General features: G+C 38.8%; 1 protein-coding gene and 1 long non-coding RNA gene across 3 annotated transcripts; one reads left to right on the top strand and one right to left on the bottom strand.

Moving 5' to 3' along the window:
• Window positions 5,183-8,301, bottom strand: LOC109717571 (AP-3 complex subunit delta). Its single transcript, XM_020243417.1, is given in 3 exon segments — window positions 5,183-7,513; window positions 7,515-7,598; window positions 7,649-8,301. Coding segments are annotated over 3 exon segments (2,790 nt in total). The 5' UTR covers window positions 8,240-8,301; the 3' UTR covers window positions 5,183-5,398.
• Window positions 12,477-15,181, top strand: LOC109717031. Of its 2 annotated transcripts, none has more exons than XR_002218100.1 (6): window positions 12,477-12,820; window positions 13,158-13,227; window positions 13,318-13,436; window positions 13,525-13,670; window positions 13,750-14,005; window positions 14,600-15,181. It is a non-coding gene; the product is annotated as an uncharacterized LOC109717031 (long non-coding RNA). The 2 variants fall into 2 exon arrangements; XR_002218099.1 differs by having other exon boundaries at window positions 12,480-12,820; window positions 13,786-14,005.

The raw sequence follows: 19,016 nt of genomic DNA, 5'->3' as shown, positions 1-19,016 counted from the left end.
AAGTTATTGATCTTTATCTAGGTAGTGAATAGAATTTTTTATCAAAAATTCAACCTATTCCAAATCTTTTACGCCGTTAAACTAGCAAGTATTCCATACCGGCTGTTAAAAATTGTCAATTTTGTGAGCTTTTGATCGTAAGGTAAATGATGTCGAAAAATTATGCAATTTGATTTCTAGAAGTTTTAAATGCTCTAGATAATGTTCAATAGTATGGATCGTCGATTCGGAAGCTCTATCATCGAAAACAACTTATGAGTACGAGGGCGATCGTACTCATAAAAGTATAGTAGCCGGACTCTATATATATATATATATATATATATATATATATATATATAATTGAGCTCATATGCTTTTAAAAATACCAAGTTATTGGCGCTTGTAGATTTTTAGCTATTGAATTAAGAGATATGCGGTTAGGATGATGTGGGCCCCCTAGGGTTTAATGGGTGATTGGTTGAATAGTATAATCTAATGGTTGAAAATGATCCGAAGAGTAGATCTAACGGTAAAAAATTTACAAGCACCAATGCTTGGTGCTTTTACAAGCACCATAGCTGATATATATATATAATTGAGCTCATATGCTTTTAAAAATACCAAGTTATTGGCGCTTGTAGATTTTTAGCTATTGAATTAAGAGATATGCGGTTAGGATGATGTGGGCCCCCTAGGGTTTAATGGGTGATTGGTTGAATAGTATAATCTAATGGTTGAAAATGATCCGAAGAGTAGATCTAACGGTAAAAAATTTACAAGCACCAATGCTTGGTGCTTTTACAAGCACCATAGCTGAACTCTATAGAGAATTGAGCTCCTATGCTTTTAAAAGTACTAAGTTATTGGTACTTGTAAATTTTTAGCTATTGAATTAAGAGCTATGCAGTTATGATGATATGGGCCCCCCAGGGTTTAGTTATATTTGGAGCCATCTAACGGCTAGTTTTTTAAATTGGAACTCTCTAACGGTTTAAATTTGCTAAACGTCCTGGGAAATCCAAACAACCTAAAAATAGAGCCATGGAATCCTATGAAGTAACAAGATTTCCTATTTCAGACAGAGTTAAACCATATAATATAAACTACAAAGAATTTTCTAGGAAAAACTTCAAAAAAAAACCCCTGTGGTTTCGTAGTTTCTCACTTTGCCCCCCTGTGATTTAAAATGTATCAATTTGCCCCCCCCCCCTGTGGTTTCTTTTTTCTCTTTTTCTTATCAATTTCATTATTTTTTTTCCTTAAATCAGTGATAAAGTTAAAATTAAAGGGTACTAAAATGAATATTTGATAAATCTAGATAGGTATCTGAAGTTTTTTGTATATAATTTAATGAAATATTAACGAAAAAGCTATCGAAAAGATAAAAATGAAACCACAGAAAGGCAATTTGATACATTTTAAACCATAGGAGGGGCAAAGTGAGAAACTACGAAACCACAGGGGAGGTTTTTGAAGTTTTCCCGATTTTCTAACTGTGCATCCAGACATGGCCTAAATGTTTCAGACTGCTGTAAAAGTAGACCAAGGGAACCTAGTTTCTAGTTGGAGCAAAAATTGCAAGCATATTACAATAGCAGACAAAGCTGATTAATAGCAGAGAAGGAAGAATAAACAAAAGAAACAGAAAAACACTTAAGAGATGATAAGAAACAGAGATTGGAAGATTTCTTGAAAAAAGAAAGTGCATCCTGTAATTAGATTGCAAACAGACCTCTTTTCCGTTGAAAGAGTAGAGAGCGAGCAAACTAGCTTACCCTGACCCAACTTAAACCTATTCTTTAGGTGGACATCTTACAGCTCATACTAAGATGATCTGATCCAACTCGAGCTATATTGCAAGGAAAACTAAAATATATTCCTTCCATGAGATGTTCCTGCCTTCGTTTTAGAGGATGGATACTTACTAGCACGATAGCAAGCCAAACGGCACTGCTATAAATCATAGAAATTACCAATAAAACATATATATTGGATAAGCTGATCATATCATGTCATGTTCCCTTATATTACCTTCGAGTTTCGACTGTTAACCTTTTACTTCATATCCATTACTCAGTTACTTGTTTCTATGGAGTCTCCATGAAGCACAAGCAGAGATGTACCAGACCAATGATTTGTCATCTTATTTCAAACAATCCAGCAAAAAACGGTTTCTTGTTGTCAAACAAAGCTTCTTTCAGGGGAAAATGGTTATTTTACAGTCACTAATTCCATTATTTAAAGTGCAAGAGAATTAGATCAGTTTTCTCAGTTGATGGATAGCAGACTAAGTGTACTCACTACAGTTATAGCTGCATATTAACAGGTACATTCAGTGTAAGCAAGGAACAACTATGAGCATTCTGATATTTCACCACTTCGACGAAAATAAAGGTTGTTTTTCAGTAAATTAGCAATTTATTATTATTTTTTCCTATTGCGGTAAAAAGTACCCTTGCTTGGGGAGACTACATAAAGGATTTGTTGCCTCACAAGTCCGCAAACTTTGGGCGCAACATCACTTTGGTCCTTGAGTTCGACATTTTAAACCCCAAACTCTTCAAGTGTTTCACTTGAGTCGTTGTGGTTATTTACTATAAGAGGAAACATTATTGCATACGCCCGGTGCACCTCTAAATTCATGTGCCGTGCATGTACCGCCACTTGATCTTCCATCTTATATTCAATCCTACCACCCAATGTGCTGCAGCCTTTTCAAAATATTTAGAAATTGGACTACGGGAGCAAAAGTATGAGATGTCAGAAGGACTGATGGATTTATCATGCACAAACGTACAAATGAACCAGGAGCACACGATAGACTTTCTCTTACAGAGGGAAATATCATGAAAGTTTGTCGTCTTCAATGTCTAACTTAAAAAGTTTTGAGGAGCACATTGAAACTAGACTATATATAGTTCAGGGACTAGCAGCGCAATTTGCATACAGGCTATTTTTGGTAGCAACTTCAACTGAGGTTGGGGCTGAACATAGTTTGCAAATAAGCAGGATGGGTTTTTCTATCACAAGAAGGTTCTGTAACTCTCTTGTTCACGGAGAGAATGGTTAGTATAATGATAACATGACAGTTCTAACTTCCTCCTTTGCTCACTCTTAAAGAAGAAAGTAAGGCATTGCCGTTGGAAAACCAATGTTCAACCATTCTGAAAGAAATAACATCATCGGAAGACGGCTGTATAATTTCCTCAAAATTCTAACTCTACCAAGTACGCCCTCATCTTTTCTAGCAAACATATTATTAATAGGTGGGAGGCTTGGATAAACCATGTTATTCTAGCTTAAATGAGCATGTGTAATCAAAAAATAAATCAAAGAATTCACCAACTCCCTCAACATGAGAAAACTGTATATTAGGCTCAGTTATACAAGGACAGACAAAAGGTATAGGAGACGCCACGATTTGGACACAGAAACTATCAACTTCGAAATATTAGGACACAAATTTGGCAAAGAAATAGCCAAGAAATATGATAGTTTTCAGAAAAATAAAGAGACGTCTAAATATATTCTCGCTATTTATGAAATAGCATTCTTATTTTGTTTTATTCACCAATAGAAAGCAACTGATCTTCCTTGGTCAAGAGATATATAAAACTAAATGAATTTGACACATATCTTCAATTGAAAAAGTTCGATACGCAATATAAGAAATAGCAAGATTTTCTCCAACAATCCATTGGAACACCACACCATATACAACAGAAAGAAAATTGGCTCCTAATATCCTATATTGAACATGTAATTGGCACACTAGGGACCTGTGATGGATGTGCAGGATCATGAAAGAAATGCAACAACACACAATGGGCATTTGAACAACTATGTGTGATAAGAGGGACACACAATGACAGGAAACAGTCATGTGTCTGTGAAGGTGTCTGCCTAGGATGTATGTCTAAATGGCTAGGGAACACCTTCGAAAGTGTTCGCCTTTTCTACATATTAGGAAGACTAACCATATGATTTGAAGAGAACTTGTCCATTAAAATAAGTACTTGCAGCACTACAATCAGTTATTCAACTGCTTAACATTAGGAACTTGATAGAGTCCACATATATCCTTATTCGATATTCAATTTTGTTGAAACAATGGAATAGTATTCCTATCATCCATTAGCAGATCCAACAAAGAACCTCATAAAAAATAATTTAAATTGATTTCTTCTACTGGTTGACGTAATTTACTTCAACACAAAACACTGTAGTTTCTCAAATACAAGTCGGATTAATTCTAGTCAAAGTTACTGTAAACTATTTAACAATAAATAGTACACCTAGAAAAATATGAATTCACAAGAACTACATCAAAAGTTCTAGAATTAAGAATAATATGTTCGCCAAAAAATATATATATATAAGGGTTAATAACATTTTGTCCTGAAGTTTGGGCCCAGTACCAATTTAGACCCTACACTTTAAAACCTTGCAGGTAATGTATATAGTTTTATTGATATACCAATCAAGTCCTTCTAGTTCCGAAATGGGTAACAATCAAATCCTTTGGGTTTTCTTCATCTCCAAAATCTAACAAAAAATGAAATCTAACTGCTATCTAAGCATTTGTTGTGGCTTAGAGAGATTGACTATATCTAATGATCACCTAACAAACTCACGTCACACATGAAAAATATTCTACTCACAAGAATTTTGACAATCAAAATATTTTTCAAGACATGAACTTTCAGATGAGATATAGGAACAATAGAATCTCCAGAAACTAACAACAGAATCTCTAGAAAATGTTGGATACTCGTATAGACAGGAAAGTCTCTTCTTTGTTCGGTTTCACATACAAAAAAAAAAGGGGACTTGTTTGTTACATGTACTAAAATATAGAGTCTTAATCGCAAAGTCTGAAAGTGTAGGGCTTAATAGTTAGTATCTGATCCAAACTTCATGAACTAATAGAAAACCCCATAGATAAAATTCCAAAAATTCCCTCAAATCCTCTTATTCATTCCATTCATCAAATATGAAGCAACTTTGTAAGTGTATGAAGATATATCATGTCCCACCAGAATTTCATTTGGCTTTTCCCAAATCTACTAAAAATATCTGGTGTATCTTCCCCTCATTTTTCTCAAATTTGCAAATTCAGTGCTCGCTATGAATTTAGATGACTTGGAAACCATTCACCTTGAAAAAAACAGCTTATGCACTAAATATTATGAAGCCCGCATTTGCTTGTAGGAACTTGTATAAGTGTCTCTATTGATTGAACACGAAGTATAGAATTCCAACACTCAAACAACTTCAGATGAGAAAACCAAATAAAAAAATAAATAAATACATGGAAATTAAGAGAGGAGAAAATCAGCATGTATCTGACCTTTAGAAGAAGGGTAATGAACTTAAACCTGCCAGAACGACACACACTCCAAACAGGCCACACCAACTACAAAAGGAAATCTTGGATGACTGGTGCTTGTGGAACTACAGCTAAAGGAGCATCTGCCCTTTGCCTATGCTTATGCCTTCCATGGTGATGACTACTCCTCGTTGAACTCCTATGACTTTTTTCTCCTTTTTCCTCATTTTTCCCAGGGCTCCTATCTCTTTCTTTATTGTGGCTGCGGTGTCTGCTCTTCCTAGAACTTGAACTCCCATGTTCTCTGTCACACAATTCTAAATTTTCATTCAGCTGAGATGTAGATTCACTATCATCTTTCTGCATTCCTCGTGAGGACCTATCTGAAAATTTCTTTTGCGAAGATGAAGGCTTGCCTTCTTTGCCCAAAAGCACATCCCTGATTGCGCCAGATAAAGGATCATCTACTGATTCCTTCTTTGTCGTCACAATGGAAGTCAGGACACTCTCGTCTTCATCCAATTTCACCACCTTCGGTCTCGGCTTTGAGTTCTTTGTCTTTCTCACGACAAACGACTGCTCACTAAGTTTTACAACCTCTTCACTTGAACCGTCATAACGGACCGGCAATAAAGGATCGTTGGCATGTGGGTAATCGTTCAATTCATTTTCATTTTTCTCGGATGGAAGATAATAGAGTCCATGCCTTTTCCGGTGTTCCGCAAGAAGAGAAGTAGACCCACCTAATTTTGCAGGTTCCTCTTTGGTTTCCGTAGTTCGGCGGCTTGGTGGGTAGAATGTGATTGATGTAGATGGAGTTGTATCGTCGTCACTTACAAAAGATGCTAGATCAGCAAGATTTTCATTCAGAATGAGATCCTCAGGTAGCGAAACTCTCTTCTGAGCACTCGCAGAAACCGGACCGAGCTCTTCGGAGAACACATTGTGCAGAAGTTTGACAATTTCGCTGATCCTGCTATCGCAATCAAGGCCTTCCTCTCCACTTTTCCAATCTCGAATATCTCTCACCACACGAATGAAACCGAGAACATTCCGCGCCCTCTCCTGAACTTCCACTTCGTCGCACTGTGCAAGCGGTCCTACTGCCGTTTCGATCAAATTAATCATGTATAGAATAGATTCATGAGAGAAGGGATCCTTCCTCTCTATGGAACTCAACTCATCCTTGAGCTCCTCTCCGGTGGTTAAGCTACCAATAGATAACGAAGAACGAGTCGATTCTAATTGCTCGATGTATGAATTACAACAAAATGAGAGAACTTTAAGCACTGCCTGGACGTAGACAGCTCTCATCGACGCCGGCAAAAGACTAGTCCTCGGCTGCAGAAGCGCCTCTACCAGCTCTACCGGGTTCTTCGAAAACTCAACATACTCTCCTGAGATCCACGCAGCAGCCGATAGTATCCTACAGAGAAAATGGTTACCCAACAATGCAGGATCAATAAGAAGGTCACGGGCGACACGAACAAGCTCCGGCCTCGCGTCCCTCACCCTCAAGCCAATATCCACGAGCTGGCGCTCGATCTCCGCCCCGTGGTTACAATGCGGGTTCCTCGCCATCTCCCCGAGAAGGGACACATACCAATCAAAATCCGCAATCAGCTCGTAAAGGTTCCGCCCGCAGGTCGCGAGGACGGATCCGAGAATCTCGTTGGCGAACTCCGGGTCGGACTTCAGCGCCTGGCTGATTAACAGAGAGGAGACCTCGACCGCGCTGCTCTCGACCACCGTCCTCATCATAAGCCTTAGGGCCTCGCGGCGGATGTTGGGATCGGAGTCGGTGAGGGACCGGAGGACGGCCTCGTGGCTCTCCTCCACCGCCCAGGAATACTCGGGCCCGAGCATCGCAAGGCACTGAAGGCCGAGGTACCGGAGGTTCGGGTCATCGTCGGCGGCCAAGAACTCCCTGGTCTTCTCGATGGCGAGCTTAACGGCGTCGTCGACGGCGGAGAGGCTGGAGAGCACGGTGCGGACGCACTCGAGGACGAGGGACTTGGCGGTGGACCCGCGCAAGAGCTGGCAGACAGGGTCGGCGATGCGGGCGGGCAGGCGGGGCTCGAGGGGGGCGAGGCGGGAGAAGATCTTGAGGACCTTGATGAGGACCCAGTTGTTGCGGGAGGTGGCGAGAATGCGGTAGAAGTCGGGGGCGAGGGGGAGGTAGGGGGCGGGGTCGGCGGGCGGGCGCGGAGAGCTCACAGAAGGCGCGCGGCGGCGGAGAGGGCGCGTGGGTCGTCGGGCGGGAGGGCGGAAGAGGCGTTCGCGAGGCCTTGAAGAGGAGGGGGAAACGGTGGGAGGGGTTTGAGGCGAGAGAGGGGCAGGCGGCCGGCGAATGGATTGGGGCGAGAGTGGGAGGAGGGGGCGGGAGAGAGGGGGGAGGATCGGGGGCGAAGGCTGGGCGGCAGGGGTGAGGGGATGGCGGCGGGGAGGAGAGAAGTGTGAGGGGAGGAGGGGAGGGAGGGGGGGAGAGAGGTTGTCAAGTCCTTGTGGGCTGGGTGCGTGGCGAGGGAGGAGCGTCGGTGGCGGGACGGGTGGAGGTGGGAGCAGGCGAAGAGGTAGGCGGCGCGTTGAAGGCGAGAGAGAGGGAGGCGAGGGTTCGAGCGGGGGAAGGCGCTGCGATCGCGACGACGACGACGACGACCGACGGTTATAGGGAAAACGAGTGGGAAAGGATGTGGAGGGAGGCGAGCGGTAGGTGAGCTTTCTGGAGGGCGAGGGATATTGGCTCGAAGGGGTCGGGAGGGTCTCGGGCGAGATGTCAGGCGAGGGCGCCGGACAGAGGGCGGCGGATTCGCCGGCGGGGTCGGAGCGGAGGGATTTGATCACGTCGTCCAGGGAGCGCTGGAAAAGAGAGTCGACGAGGGACGGGGAAGGGGAAGAGGCAGAGGAAGAGGCAGAGGAAGTCGCCATGGACGGGTACCTGCGAAGGGCAGGAGGATTTTGGCCCGGGGGTTTCTTCACTCTTCCCCCGGGTGGTTTTATTATTGCTGCCGGCTCGGCGACTACTAGATCCGGTCCGCTCGCGCCAGGTTGATCCCCAAGTAGAGTCAGACGGGTTCGAATGAATGAATATTAGGAGAGGGTAGTAACAATTGATCACAGTAAAATTCAATTTGGTTCTCACTCGGAAGAACTTCAATTTCAACTCGTTATTAAAAACATTAATTGATTTTTTAACCCATTAAACCACCTTTCATTTTACTTTTGCAAGCTCAGTCCAATAATTTGAATTTGGCACTAAATCATTTTGTTTGTGAATCGATAAACAACTATCTATTAACTTTAATGAATCCCCAATATTTCTTGCCACGTGGCAAGAAACCCTTCATTCTTAGGTTAATTAATAGATATAGATAATAATAAAATAATAACCCATTTGAGCCAAATCAATTCTCTAAATTTTCCTACCGTTTCTCTTTCCATCTCTCTTACGTTAGATTTAAAAGTTATTTTAATTTTTTATTTAATGTGAATTAAAGTATCTTTTTCCTACACCTTTTCTTCTCATCTTTCTTATTTTTTCCTCTCTACTGAATCGACGGAATTAAACATTAATCAAGTAAGTTACACATTCATAAATCATATTGCTAATTGATAATTTAGAAGATCATCCGTTATCTAAAATTTAATTTTGAACTTTAATTGGGGTGATTATTATGGAGAATTAATAACAAATGAATAAGAGGAATTGATGGGAAGAGAAATAGTTGAGGAAAAAAAACAGGGAATAGTAAGATAAATCAAATGGTAAATGTTAATCCTTATTCTTTGCTTTAATTTTTTTTATTTATTACTTTTCAAATTTTATTTTATAATATTTTACTTTATTCTTTTTTTGTTTGCTCTGGTATTGATTTCAAGTCAATAGATCATTGCTCCAAATTCTATGTCCCATGAATAAAAACTAATTTGTGAAAGGAATAATATGTGAGTACTCTGTAAATTTCAAATTTTGCATAATTTGAAATTTTTTTATGATTTTTTATTACTTTATGTGAGTTTTATATTTTTTTGGTTATTCTGGACTCGATGCGTATATTTAAGATAATTTAATGAAGATGAATATATTTTATTTTTTTCTTTACTGATAATTTATTATTTTTAAATTTTAACTTTAACAGTATTTATCTGCTACAATGCTCGGGTCACTTTACTCCTGAACCTGTTTATTTGATTTGTTAAATATTAATTTAAATCTCTTCGGTGTGCTCTTTAATATTTGTTATGTTTCACTTGCAATATTTCAAATATTTTTTTATAATATCTATACCATTTTTCTTCTCATATAATTCTTATATACTTTCTTTCTTTTCAGTTTCTTTTATTATTTTTCGTGGAGTTGTGATTTCATTTTAAATATTTTTTAATATGTTTTTCATATTATTAAGTCTAATTAAATATGGTTATATTTTTTTGTTTCTTCTTTACATTTATATTTATTTATTTAATTTATAAATTTTTATTAAAATATTTTTTTTCGCTGCATCGCGCGAGTCACTGCACTAGTCTAGGACAAAAGGGGAAAATGATTCAACACAAGAAAGCAAGAGCTGAGATACCATCTACTTTCTCCTACGCCTATGAGATCATAGTTAGTTAATTTGGATTCCGCAAAAATTCGGTACAAATATAATACGGATAAAATTTGTATCCTAATTTTAAAATTCATTGAAAAATACGGCAAAAAAAAGGATTCGTCAACTATTCGGATATGTGATTTATACGAATATTATACGTTCACCAATTAAAAATTCGGGATCAAAAATTCGGCTATGAATTTTTTTTTTTTCCTCTAGATTTATGCTATTAGCATATTGCGAGTGGTGCGCTGCCATGCGGGGGTTCCGATGGCCAGCGGCGCACGGCCAAGGTGATTTCAAACTTTCTATGGTGAGCAACGCTCGAACCCCCTGCTGCCTCACGGGGGGTTCCGGTCGTGAGCGGCGTGCCGCGGGGGCGGTTCCGAACTTTCGATGCTCGACCTCATAGGGGGTTCTGATGGCGACTGGCGAGCGGTACGCAGTCGGAGTGTTTCAGAAGAATCTCGGCCTCGCATGGCATTCTAATGGCGAGCGATGCGCGGCCTAGCGCGAGGATGGTTCCAAAGAACTAGATCTTCGATGTCAAGCGGCGTATGGTCCTACGGGGTCTTCTGATGGCGATCGGCGAGCGGCAGAAAGGGAATAAAGAAGGGAAAGGGATGGGGGCGGAAGCAGAGACTAGGGCAAAAAATTTGAGCGAAGTTTTTTTTTCTTGTAGTGGGCGAGGCGGACTGGGAGTGGGCGACAGGGTGAGTGGGCGATAGGGCGAGTGGCTTTTTTTTTTTCTCAAGCGCACATGCCGCGTGCGCGCCTGCACGATGCGGCCAACACCCGCCCCCTTTTTTTTGGCGAATAGTTCGGGGATCGGGAATTATTCGCGAATGATAACCTTAACCTCAAAAAAAGAGAATTATTTCGAATTTTTGAGAAAAATATGTATTCGGGCTATTTTATTCGTTATACAAAAATTCGCGAATAAACCTCAAAAAAACGAGAATTATTTCGATTTTTTGAGAAAAATATCTATTCAGACTGTTTTATTCGTTATTCAAAAATTCGTAAATAATTCGTAAATTATTCGCGAATTAACTAACAAAGATTGAGATAAATCCTATTTTAATTGCTTGACTATTTTCACCCCTATCTTATCAATGCCAATACATTAAAGGACGAACCGAAAACTGCTTCTACAGGCCCTCCGCATTCTCGGTGTGGGTCCCTCTCTCTTTTTTTATTTTTATTACGCTGATCATCTCTCTCTCTCTCTCTCTCTCTCTCTCCTCTCCGTCTTTTCGGTCGTGGGTCCCTCTTGCTCGCGTCTCTCTCTCGCTCGCTCGCGTGCTTGGATCCCTCCTAGGTTCCCCTAGGTTTCGTAGTAATAGTTAGTTAATTCGCGATTAATACGCGAATTATTCGCGAATTTTTAAATATACGATTTAAACGGTCCGTTCCCGTATTTTTTCGAAATTTTTGAAAAAAAACGCGTCTTCTTCCTCAAAAATAATTATTCGCGAATTATTCGCGATTCGCGAACGATTCGCCCAAAAAAACGGGCGCTTATGGTCGCAGATTTGCAGCCGAGGGTCGCGTTGTCGCCGCTCTCGTCACCGAGCTCGTCTGAGTCGTCGTCGTCCTCCTCCGCCGCCCTGGTCGGCGTCGGGAGCAAGAGCCGTGGCGGCATATCCGGCCTCGTCGTCGTCCTCCTCCACCTCCATGCCCGGCGCCGGGAGCAAGAGCAGCTGCGGCAGATCCGCCCAAGGCCGTCAGCGGAAAAAAACGAAGTGGATTGTGGGAAAAGTGTAAAAATCGCGACGTTTTGGTTATGCATCATGCGCGGTCCACGAGGCACTTTGGCCTTGTGGACCGCCGTGAGAGGGAGGTACACGTGGAAAAATCTAGAAATGCAACAGGGATATTAGTGGTGGCGTAACAAAACAATCAAATTAATCTTTTAAGAATATATGTGCCCTCATAATTGTAAAAAAATATATTATTGCTACTTTTGTTTGAAAGAAGAAATGTGATTGGCATCGTTATTGATGACGGTGGTGCAGTGTGACAGGTAGAATTCCTTCCCACCGTGGACCTCCTTCATTATATATAAAATATATATATATATATTATATATATATATATATATAAATATATATTATATATTTTATATTATAATATAATATATATATATATAAATTATATATATATATATATATATATATATATAAATTTTATTTTATAAATATTTATATTATTTATTATATATATATTTTATTTATAAATTTATAATTTTTATTAATATTTCTAATATATAATTTTTATTATATATTATTAATATATGTTTATTTATTTTGGAATATATTAGCTTAATCTATATATGAAAATTATAATAATAATATATATAGTATATTAATTATTATATAATTATTATATAGCCGAATTTTTTATTCCGAATTTTTAGTGGTTGAACGTATAATATCCGTATAAATCACGTATCCGAATAATTACCGAATCCGTTTTTTAGGCGTATTTTTCAACGAATTTAAAAATTAAGAGACGAATTTTATCCGAATTATATCCGTACCGAATTTTTGCCGAATCCGAATTAACTAACTAAATTCGTACAGGTTTCGCCGCCCTACCGCCGCACTATCGCCGCGCTACCGCCGCTTCGCGATCTCACAGATGTGGATGTCCATGCCTTCAAATCCCACAAAATCAGCCGCAAATATAGCAATAGAGCTCAAGCGATCACTCTCTCTCTCTCTCGGCCTCTCTCTTTCTCTCTCTAAAAGTGTTATAGGAGATCGAAGATGATAGAGAGCTCCGCGAATGCGAAGACCTCTTCGCAGATCGCGCCGCTTTTGGTTTTGAAGCCGCACCCAGAGGGGGTTCTTCGCCGAGAACTTCCGAGATTTCTCCATCGCACTCCCCAAGTCCCTCCTCCCTCCTCACTGTAATCTTCTTTTTTTTCCCCAATTTTTTTTTCCAATTTTTTCTGAATTTTTTGGTTGAGAAATCCTTCCGCAGTGAATTACATGCAACGAAAACGCATAATATATGTGTTTTCTTATGTGGTTTTTGTGATTTGATGTTGTGGGTTTTGCCATGTTGTTGAAAAATTGATGAAAAACTTAAAAGAAGCTAAATTTTTTTTTTTAACGTTTTTTGTTATTTTACACTGTTATTGCAATATTTGCTATTTGGATCAAGCAACACCCAAATTCTCTTGAGATTTTGATCCAAAAATTGGGGGTTTTTCATTTTTTTTGTGATCTCTGTGAATGGCCCAGTTCACAAAATCCGATCTTTTTCGCCGAAAATTGATGGATTCACCCCGACCAACATCCACAAATGGCTCAGGTAATGCTTAAAGATGCAGTTTTTTGTTACATTTTTGTGTTGTTTGTAGCTAATTTGAGCAGCGAATTTGATGTGGGTTGGGGTTTTTAGGGGAGCACAGTAAATCGAGCTCCGCCGTCGCGATGCCGATAATGGTTTCGATCACGACGACGTGATCTTCAGCACTTCGCTTTACTGTAAATATTGTTGGAGATGGAGAAAACGCAATGGTTAGATACTTGGCAATTTGATTCCTGTGTTTGAAGTGTGAATTTAGGAGGGGGGAAACTAATTTCTGTTGTATTGGTTCTTTTTAAGCGATTCGTCTCGCTCAAATCGATAGTTTGAAGCCTCTATCCAATTCAGATTTGCCATTAGTGGATCTAGCAACAATTCAAGCAGCTACCAACAGCTTTGCGAAGGATAACAAGCTAGGAGAAGGAGGATTTGGTCCTGTTTATAGAGTAATGTCTCTTGCCCACCACGTGTTTGTCGAAATGCCTAGGCGAAAGTAAAGTTTGATTCAGTGTTCTTTTCTTTAAGTGTTTTGTTGCTAAGGAAGGGAGAGTTCCTTTTTAGGGTGTTTTGAGTGGTAGGGTGGAGATCGCGGTGCAGCGGCTCTCGACGAAGTCGAGGCAAGGCACTGTCGAGTTCAGGAACGAGGTGGAGTTGATCGCGAAGCTCCAGCACAGGAACGTGGTGAGGCTTCTTGGTTGCTGCGTTGAGAGAGATGAGAAGCTCCTCACCTATGAGTACCTTCCTAATAGAAGCCTCGACGCCTTCTTATTCGGCGAGTCCGGTAAGTTCCTTCATCTCTCTCTCTCTCTCATCGATCTTATAGTAAATGGCCTAGGAACAATCTTAACGCCTATTACACTGTGCATGGTGGAGATCAGATGAACCATAAAAATAGTATTTACGAGAGCGGTAACAAAAAGGGAAATTAATATCTTTTGTGGGGAACTGAACTAACAATCTCACCGAGTCGAGAGGTGTTAAGACCAGCTCTAAAACTGTATTATAGAATTGATTGATCTAATTGAAAATGGTTCTCTCTCTCTCTTTGTGATCAATATGATAGTATGTAGCCTAGGAACAATCTATGATTTTTAACATCTATTATTATGTGCATGGTGGAGATCAGACAACGCATAGAAATAGTACTGACAAGTGACAATAGAGGTAACAAAAAGGGCAAGTAATATCTTTTGTGGCGGTTTGAACTCACGATCTCATAGAATTGAGAGAGATTAAGACCAACTCTGATTGCGATACCATAAAATAGTCTTCAGAGTACTTGCTAATCGTAAAATGGCCAATCTTCACTTATGCAAACTTGATTTAGTCCTTTCGATTGATTTATTTTAATAGTTTGTTTTGAGTTTTGTAATAGATTCAAGCAAGCACAATCAACTGGATTGGAAGAGAAGGCACCATATCATCATGGAGATCGCTCGCGGCCTTCTCTACCTCCATGAGGATTCTGTGCCGAAAGTGAAGCTTACTCTATTTTTTCTATATTTATTGGTCATTTCAGATGCATGACATGAATTCTGCTTTCTGCACTTTTTTAACTAATGCAGTTTTCTTTATTATGTTTGTGATGCTGGGGAGTTCTTTAAGTTCCTCGCCTATTTAATGTTGCTCTTGCTGCTCTTTCGTGCGAGGTTATAATGATATGGACAACTCTACTGAATATGTTCGTAATGGCATGGCATAACGAACGATCCTGGGGCAATCGCTGTAGCCTACGAATATTATTGTAGAGATCTGCACAATAGTTATCATACACTTTTGCTTTAAGGGATCCACAAATCTGAACCTTGCTGTGGGCTATCTTGATTATCTGCTATTTTTCTTTTTCTTTCCTTTATTTTTGTTTTGGACTTTAGTTTTTTTTTTTTCCCCTCCGCCCCCTGATATTTGTGATGTATTATTCGATTTGATTCTTTGTTACATTGCTTGCTTTTGACTATCTTGGTTATTCATTACTGCCATTTTGTTTTCCTTTGTTTTGGTTTTGGGCTTCAGTCTTTTTTCACCCTTTCGCCCGCCGCGAAGCGCAGGTTCTTAACTAGTATCCATACATGAATCCGGAACCCAGCACATGTACGGCAGCCTCCTTAGGAGTTTGGTAGGGCCTACTTATTTTCCTCTCTCTCTCACTTTCTCTCTCACACTATATATATATATATATAGAGAGAGAGTGCGGGTGAGAGAGTGAGTGATCGATAGTACCAAGCGCTTGGTGCTATCAAGTTTTCCGCCGTTAGATTTAACCCTTTGACTATTTTTACCCATTAGACTATACTATTCAACAAATAACTTATTTAACCCTAAAGGGGCCCACATCATCGTAACCGTACGTTTTTTTATCCAAGTGCCAAAAACTCGATAGCACCAAGCGCTTGCTGCTATCGATAGTATTCCAATCTAGTTATATATATATATATATATATATATATATATATATTTGGGTTAAAAGAAGCTGGGTTTCGNGTTTATAATTGTAAAATTAATTGTTATTTAAGTTTCTTATTTGGTGGTAATTTTTTATATTTTTTAGATTTTTATCCTCTCAAACGGTACAGTAGTAAAAATAACCCCTAAGTATATCTCAATAATAATTTATTGTTAATTCTTAAAAACCATCTTCTACGTATAACTAAAAAGAGTTATAACATTGAAAAGCAATATATATACACTACAACAAGAAATATAAATATATGCATATAACTCCATGCATATAACATAAAAGAAATAAAACTAAATGAATCCTTAAAACTGCTACCTCCTCATCTCTCAAAACTGCCCCCCTCTCACCTCCCAACCCCTGAGACCCCTCATCTTCCAAAACCCCTCCCTCCTCATCTCCCAAATACAGAATAGTGGTATGCATGTAATAAAAGCCATGACCTCTTAGTTACCACACTCCCAAATAAATAGCAATATGCATGTAATAATTAAAAGCCAAGACCTCTTAGTTACTAAAGCTTCATCGATAGCCTAAAGGAGGATAGAAAGCTTTGCTTTCGAAAGTGAATCTTTTTACTATTATCATAGCCAATAGCATCCCGAAATTCTTGCTCTTTCCTCTTGGGGAAAAGCTCTTCCTTATTTTATTTATTTATATAAAAGGAAAGAGACTGTTCTTGGTCTAAGGCCCTCCTTTGTCCTCTTTCGAGAAGACCATAGATGATACTGGGGGGTTTTTTTCGATACGGAATGACAAAATGGAAGTCGTCGGATGGGACTTTCGAATTGTCTAATTGAAGCTGCTAATGCGGATTCCTCTCCTTCTATGTGTGCTAATGCGGATTCCTCTCCTTCTATGTGGGATGAATATGTATTATTTCTCTCCTTTTTTTTATTGCATATTACTATTCATGAATAAGTCATTTGAGTTACACAAAAATTGATCGAGTAATATTATAAAAAAAATGATTAAATTAGCATTTACATCAACAAACTAACATAGTATATAGATTGTTGGCTTATAGATATATGAAAAGTGGACTTTTACAATTTAACGGTAGTTAAAAACTAACTATTATTATTTTTAAATTTATTTGTATGATTATCATATATTCCTTCATACTTTTTCTTTTATTTTTTACATTTCGTACTAATTTTTTGATAGCATGACAATTTGAATGTCCATAGACAAATGCAATAATAATTGGCTTTTAAGAGAAATCTAATTTGAATTAAAAAAGATGATAGGATAGATAAATATCTTTATATGATTAGTTAAATATGAATTTGAGCCTCTTTAGTTTTTCTTTCATTATTTATTACCCTTCATAATATTTTAAATATTTTTTCTATTTTTTTTTAACGTTTTTATTTGTTTGTTAAATCTGTAGACTGTAAATTTTTACTAAAATATTTCTACCCGTCGCATCGCGCGGGTTCCTACGCTAGTATATATTAAAAGTTTAGTTCTCAGAGGGGTTACGTGTCGCCTTCTCCTTTTCTCGCGCGGTCCGTTCCCCCTCTCTCCAATCCGTTCACCCTCTCACGTGCCGCCCGCCCCGCCTCCTTCCTCCTCTATATCGTCTCAGATCTGTCGAATGCTGTGGCATATACCCTGTCACCACTTAGGTCCTGCAAATCCCGTAGGGCGCGGAGGGTTGTCCCCCTCTAGATCTGCAGATTCTGCAGATCTCTCTCTCCCTAATCCTACCTCTCATCTCTCTCCGATCTGCGAGGATCTTCTTCTCCTCCTCCCCCTCCCCATCACGCAATCGATCGGAGGAGCTCCTCTCCCTAGCGCTCGCGCCCTGTTCGACGAAATGCTGAGCCAATCGCAGATCGCTCCGCGAGCATCGGAGATGTGGGGCGCGACGCTGGGGATGGTGATAGAGATGGGATTTGGGTGAGGATCACTCTATATAATCTATATCTATAGATATATTAAAGTTGAGTTCTCAGAGGTGTTACGTGTCGTGTACTCCATTTCTCCCAATCCGTTCGCCCGTGGTTCGTTCCCCCTCTCTCTTTCTCTGCTAAATCTGCCATAATAGGCTGTTTATTGGGACAAATTGTTCAATTCATGTGATTCTACTCCATTGAACATTACCACCATCATTTACCGACTTGTTTCCATGAAATTTTGCATCCGAATTTGAGAAACATCTCAAACTTATGGGTCTACTTGGAATATTCCCAAGGTGTAGTGTTAAATTGATGTAAACTTTTTATGCGCGGGAGGTAATTGAGACACAGACTAGAGCGCAAAGGGTCATTTTTTGTAATTAGTCATAGTTACAAGGCAGAGTTCTTTTGTTAACTTTGATGCCCTCATTTATTGAACTGCAGCCCATCATCGTGAACTGGGTGAGGCACTGAGGCTTAGATGGTACAAGCGCAAGTATATATGAATTTGGAATACGGCAGTCTCCTTAGGAGTTTGGTGGGGCCCACTTTTTTTTTTTCTCTCTCACACTATATACCTATTCTTATTCTTATTCTTATTCTTATTATTATAAGCAAATATGTTTGTTGGTTTAGTCTCACCCCTTACTTTGTCGGTTCATGTATAGTTACTGAAATACCCTTCACATCACTAATAATAATTGTTAGCACTTCACAGATAGTCTTATAAATAAAATCTTTTTGTTAACAACATATTTAATAAATTAATATTGAATGATCAAAATATATTTTTAAATCTTTAATTTTAATATTCTAATTTCACATATTTTACCAAATTATAAATTTAAATATGATTTTAATTTTTGAATTCAAATAAAGTCGGATGGTTAAATTCACTATAAATAAAGTTTGAATTAAAAAATTACACTTAAATTTAGATTTACAATTTTGATGTACCTTGAAATTTAGAATAGAAATTCAAATTTTAATTCAAGATTAAAGTTGCAGTTTAAATTTAAAATTATTATTATAGTTAATTACTATTAATAATTTTTCCTCACCTTTTTGTATGAAGGGTATTTTAGTACGTTAAGTTTATCCATTAATAAATATCTCTAAAGCATTTCACATATCCTCTTTATAAATACAACTTTTAATATTAAATTAAATACACATAAAAATTAAATTTTTATGACCTTTCGCATACTATCTTAATAAATGTATTTATTCTTATTAATTACATAAACATAATAAAACTTAAATTTAAAATAAAACTCTGGGGCTGACTATTTACCGGTGTTACAGGATTTTGTAATACTGGTGTTATCACAGGCGCTTGCAGGCCTATTATCGGCAGTTCGTTCCGAGTTAGCAACTGCCCTATTCGGGCGATGTTCTCGTTAGAGGCCGTAATTGCGGCCAAGACGGCATCC

This window comes from Ananas comosus, linkage group 11, assembly GCF_001540865.1.
Source record: "Ananas comosus cultivar F153 linkage group 11, ASM154086v1, whole genome shotgun sequence".
Lineage (NCBI taxonomy): Eukaryota > Viridiplantae > Streptophyta > Magnoliopsida > Poales > Bromeliaceae > Ananas > Ananas comosus.
The sequence above is the reverse complement of the archived record's forward strand: the minus strand, read 5'-3'. Positions and strand labels throughout refer to the sequence as shown.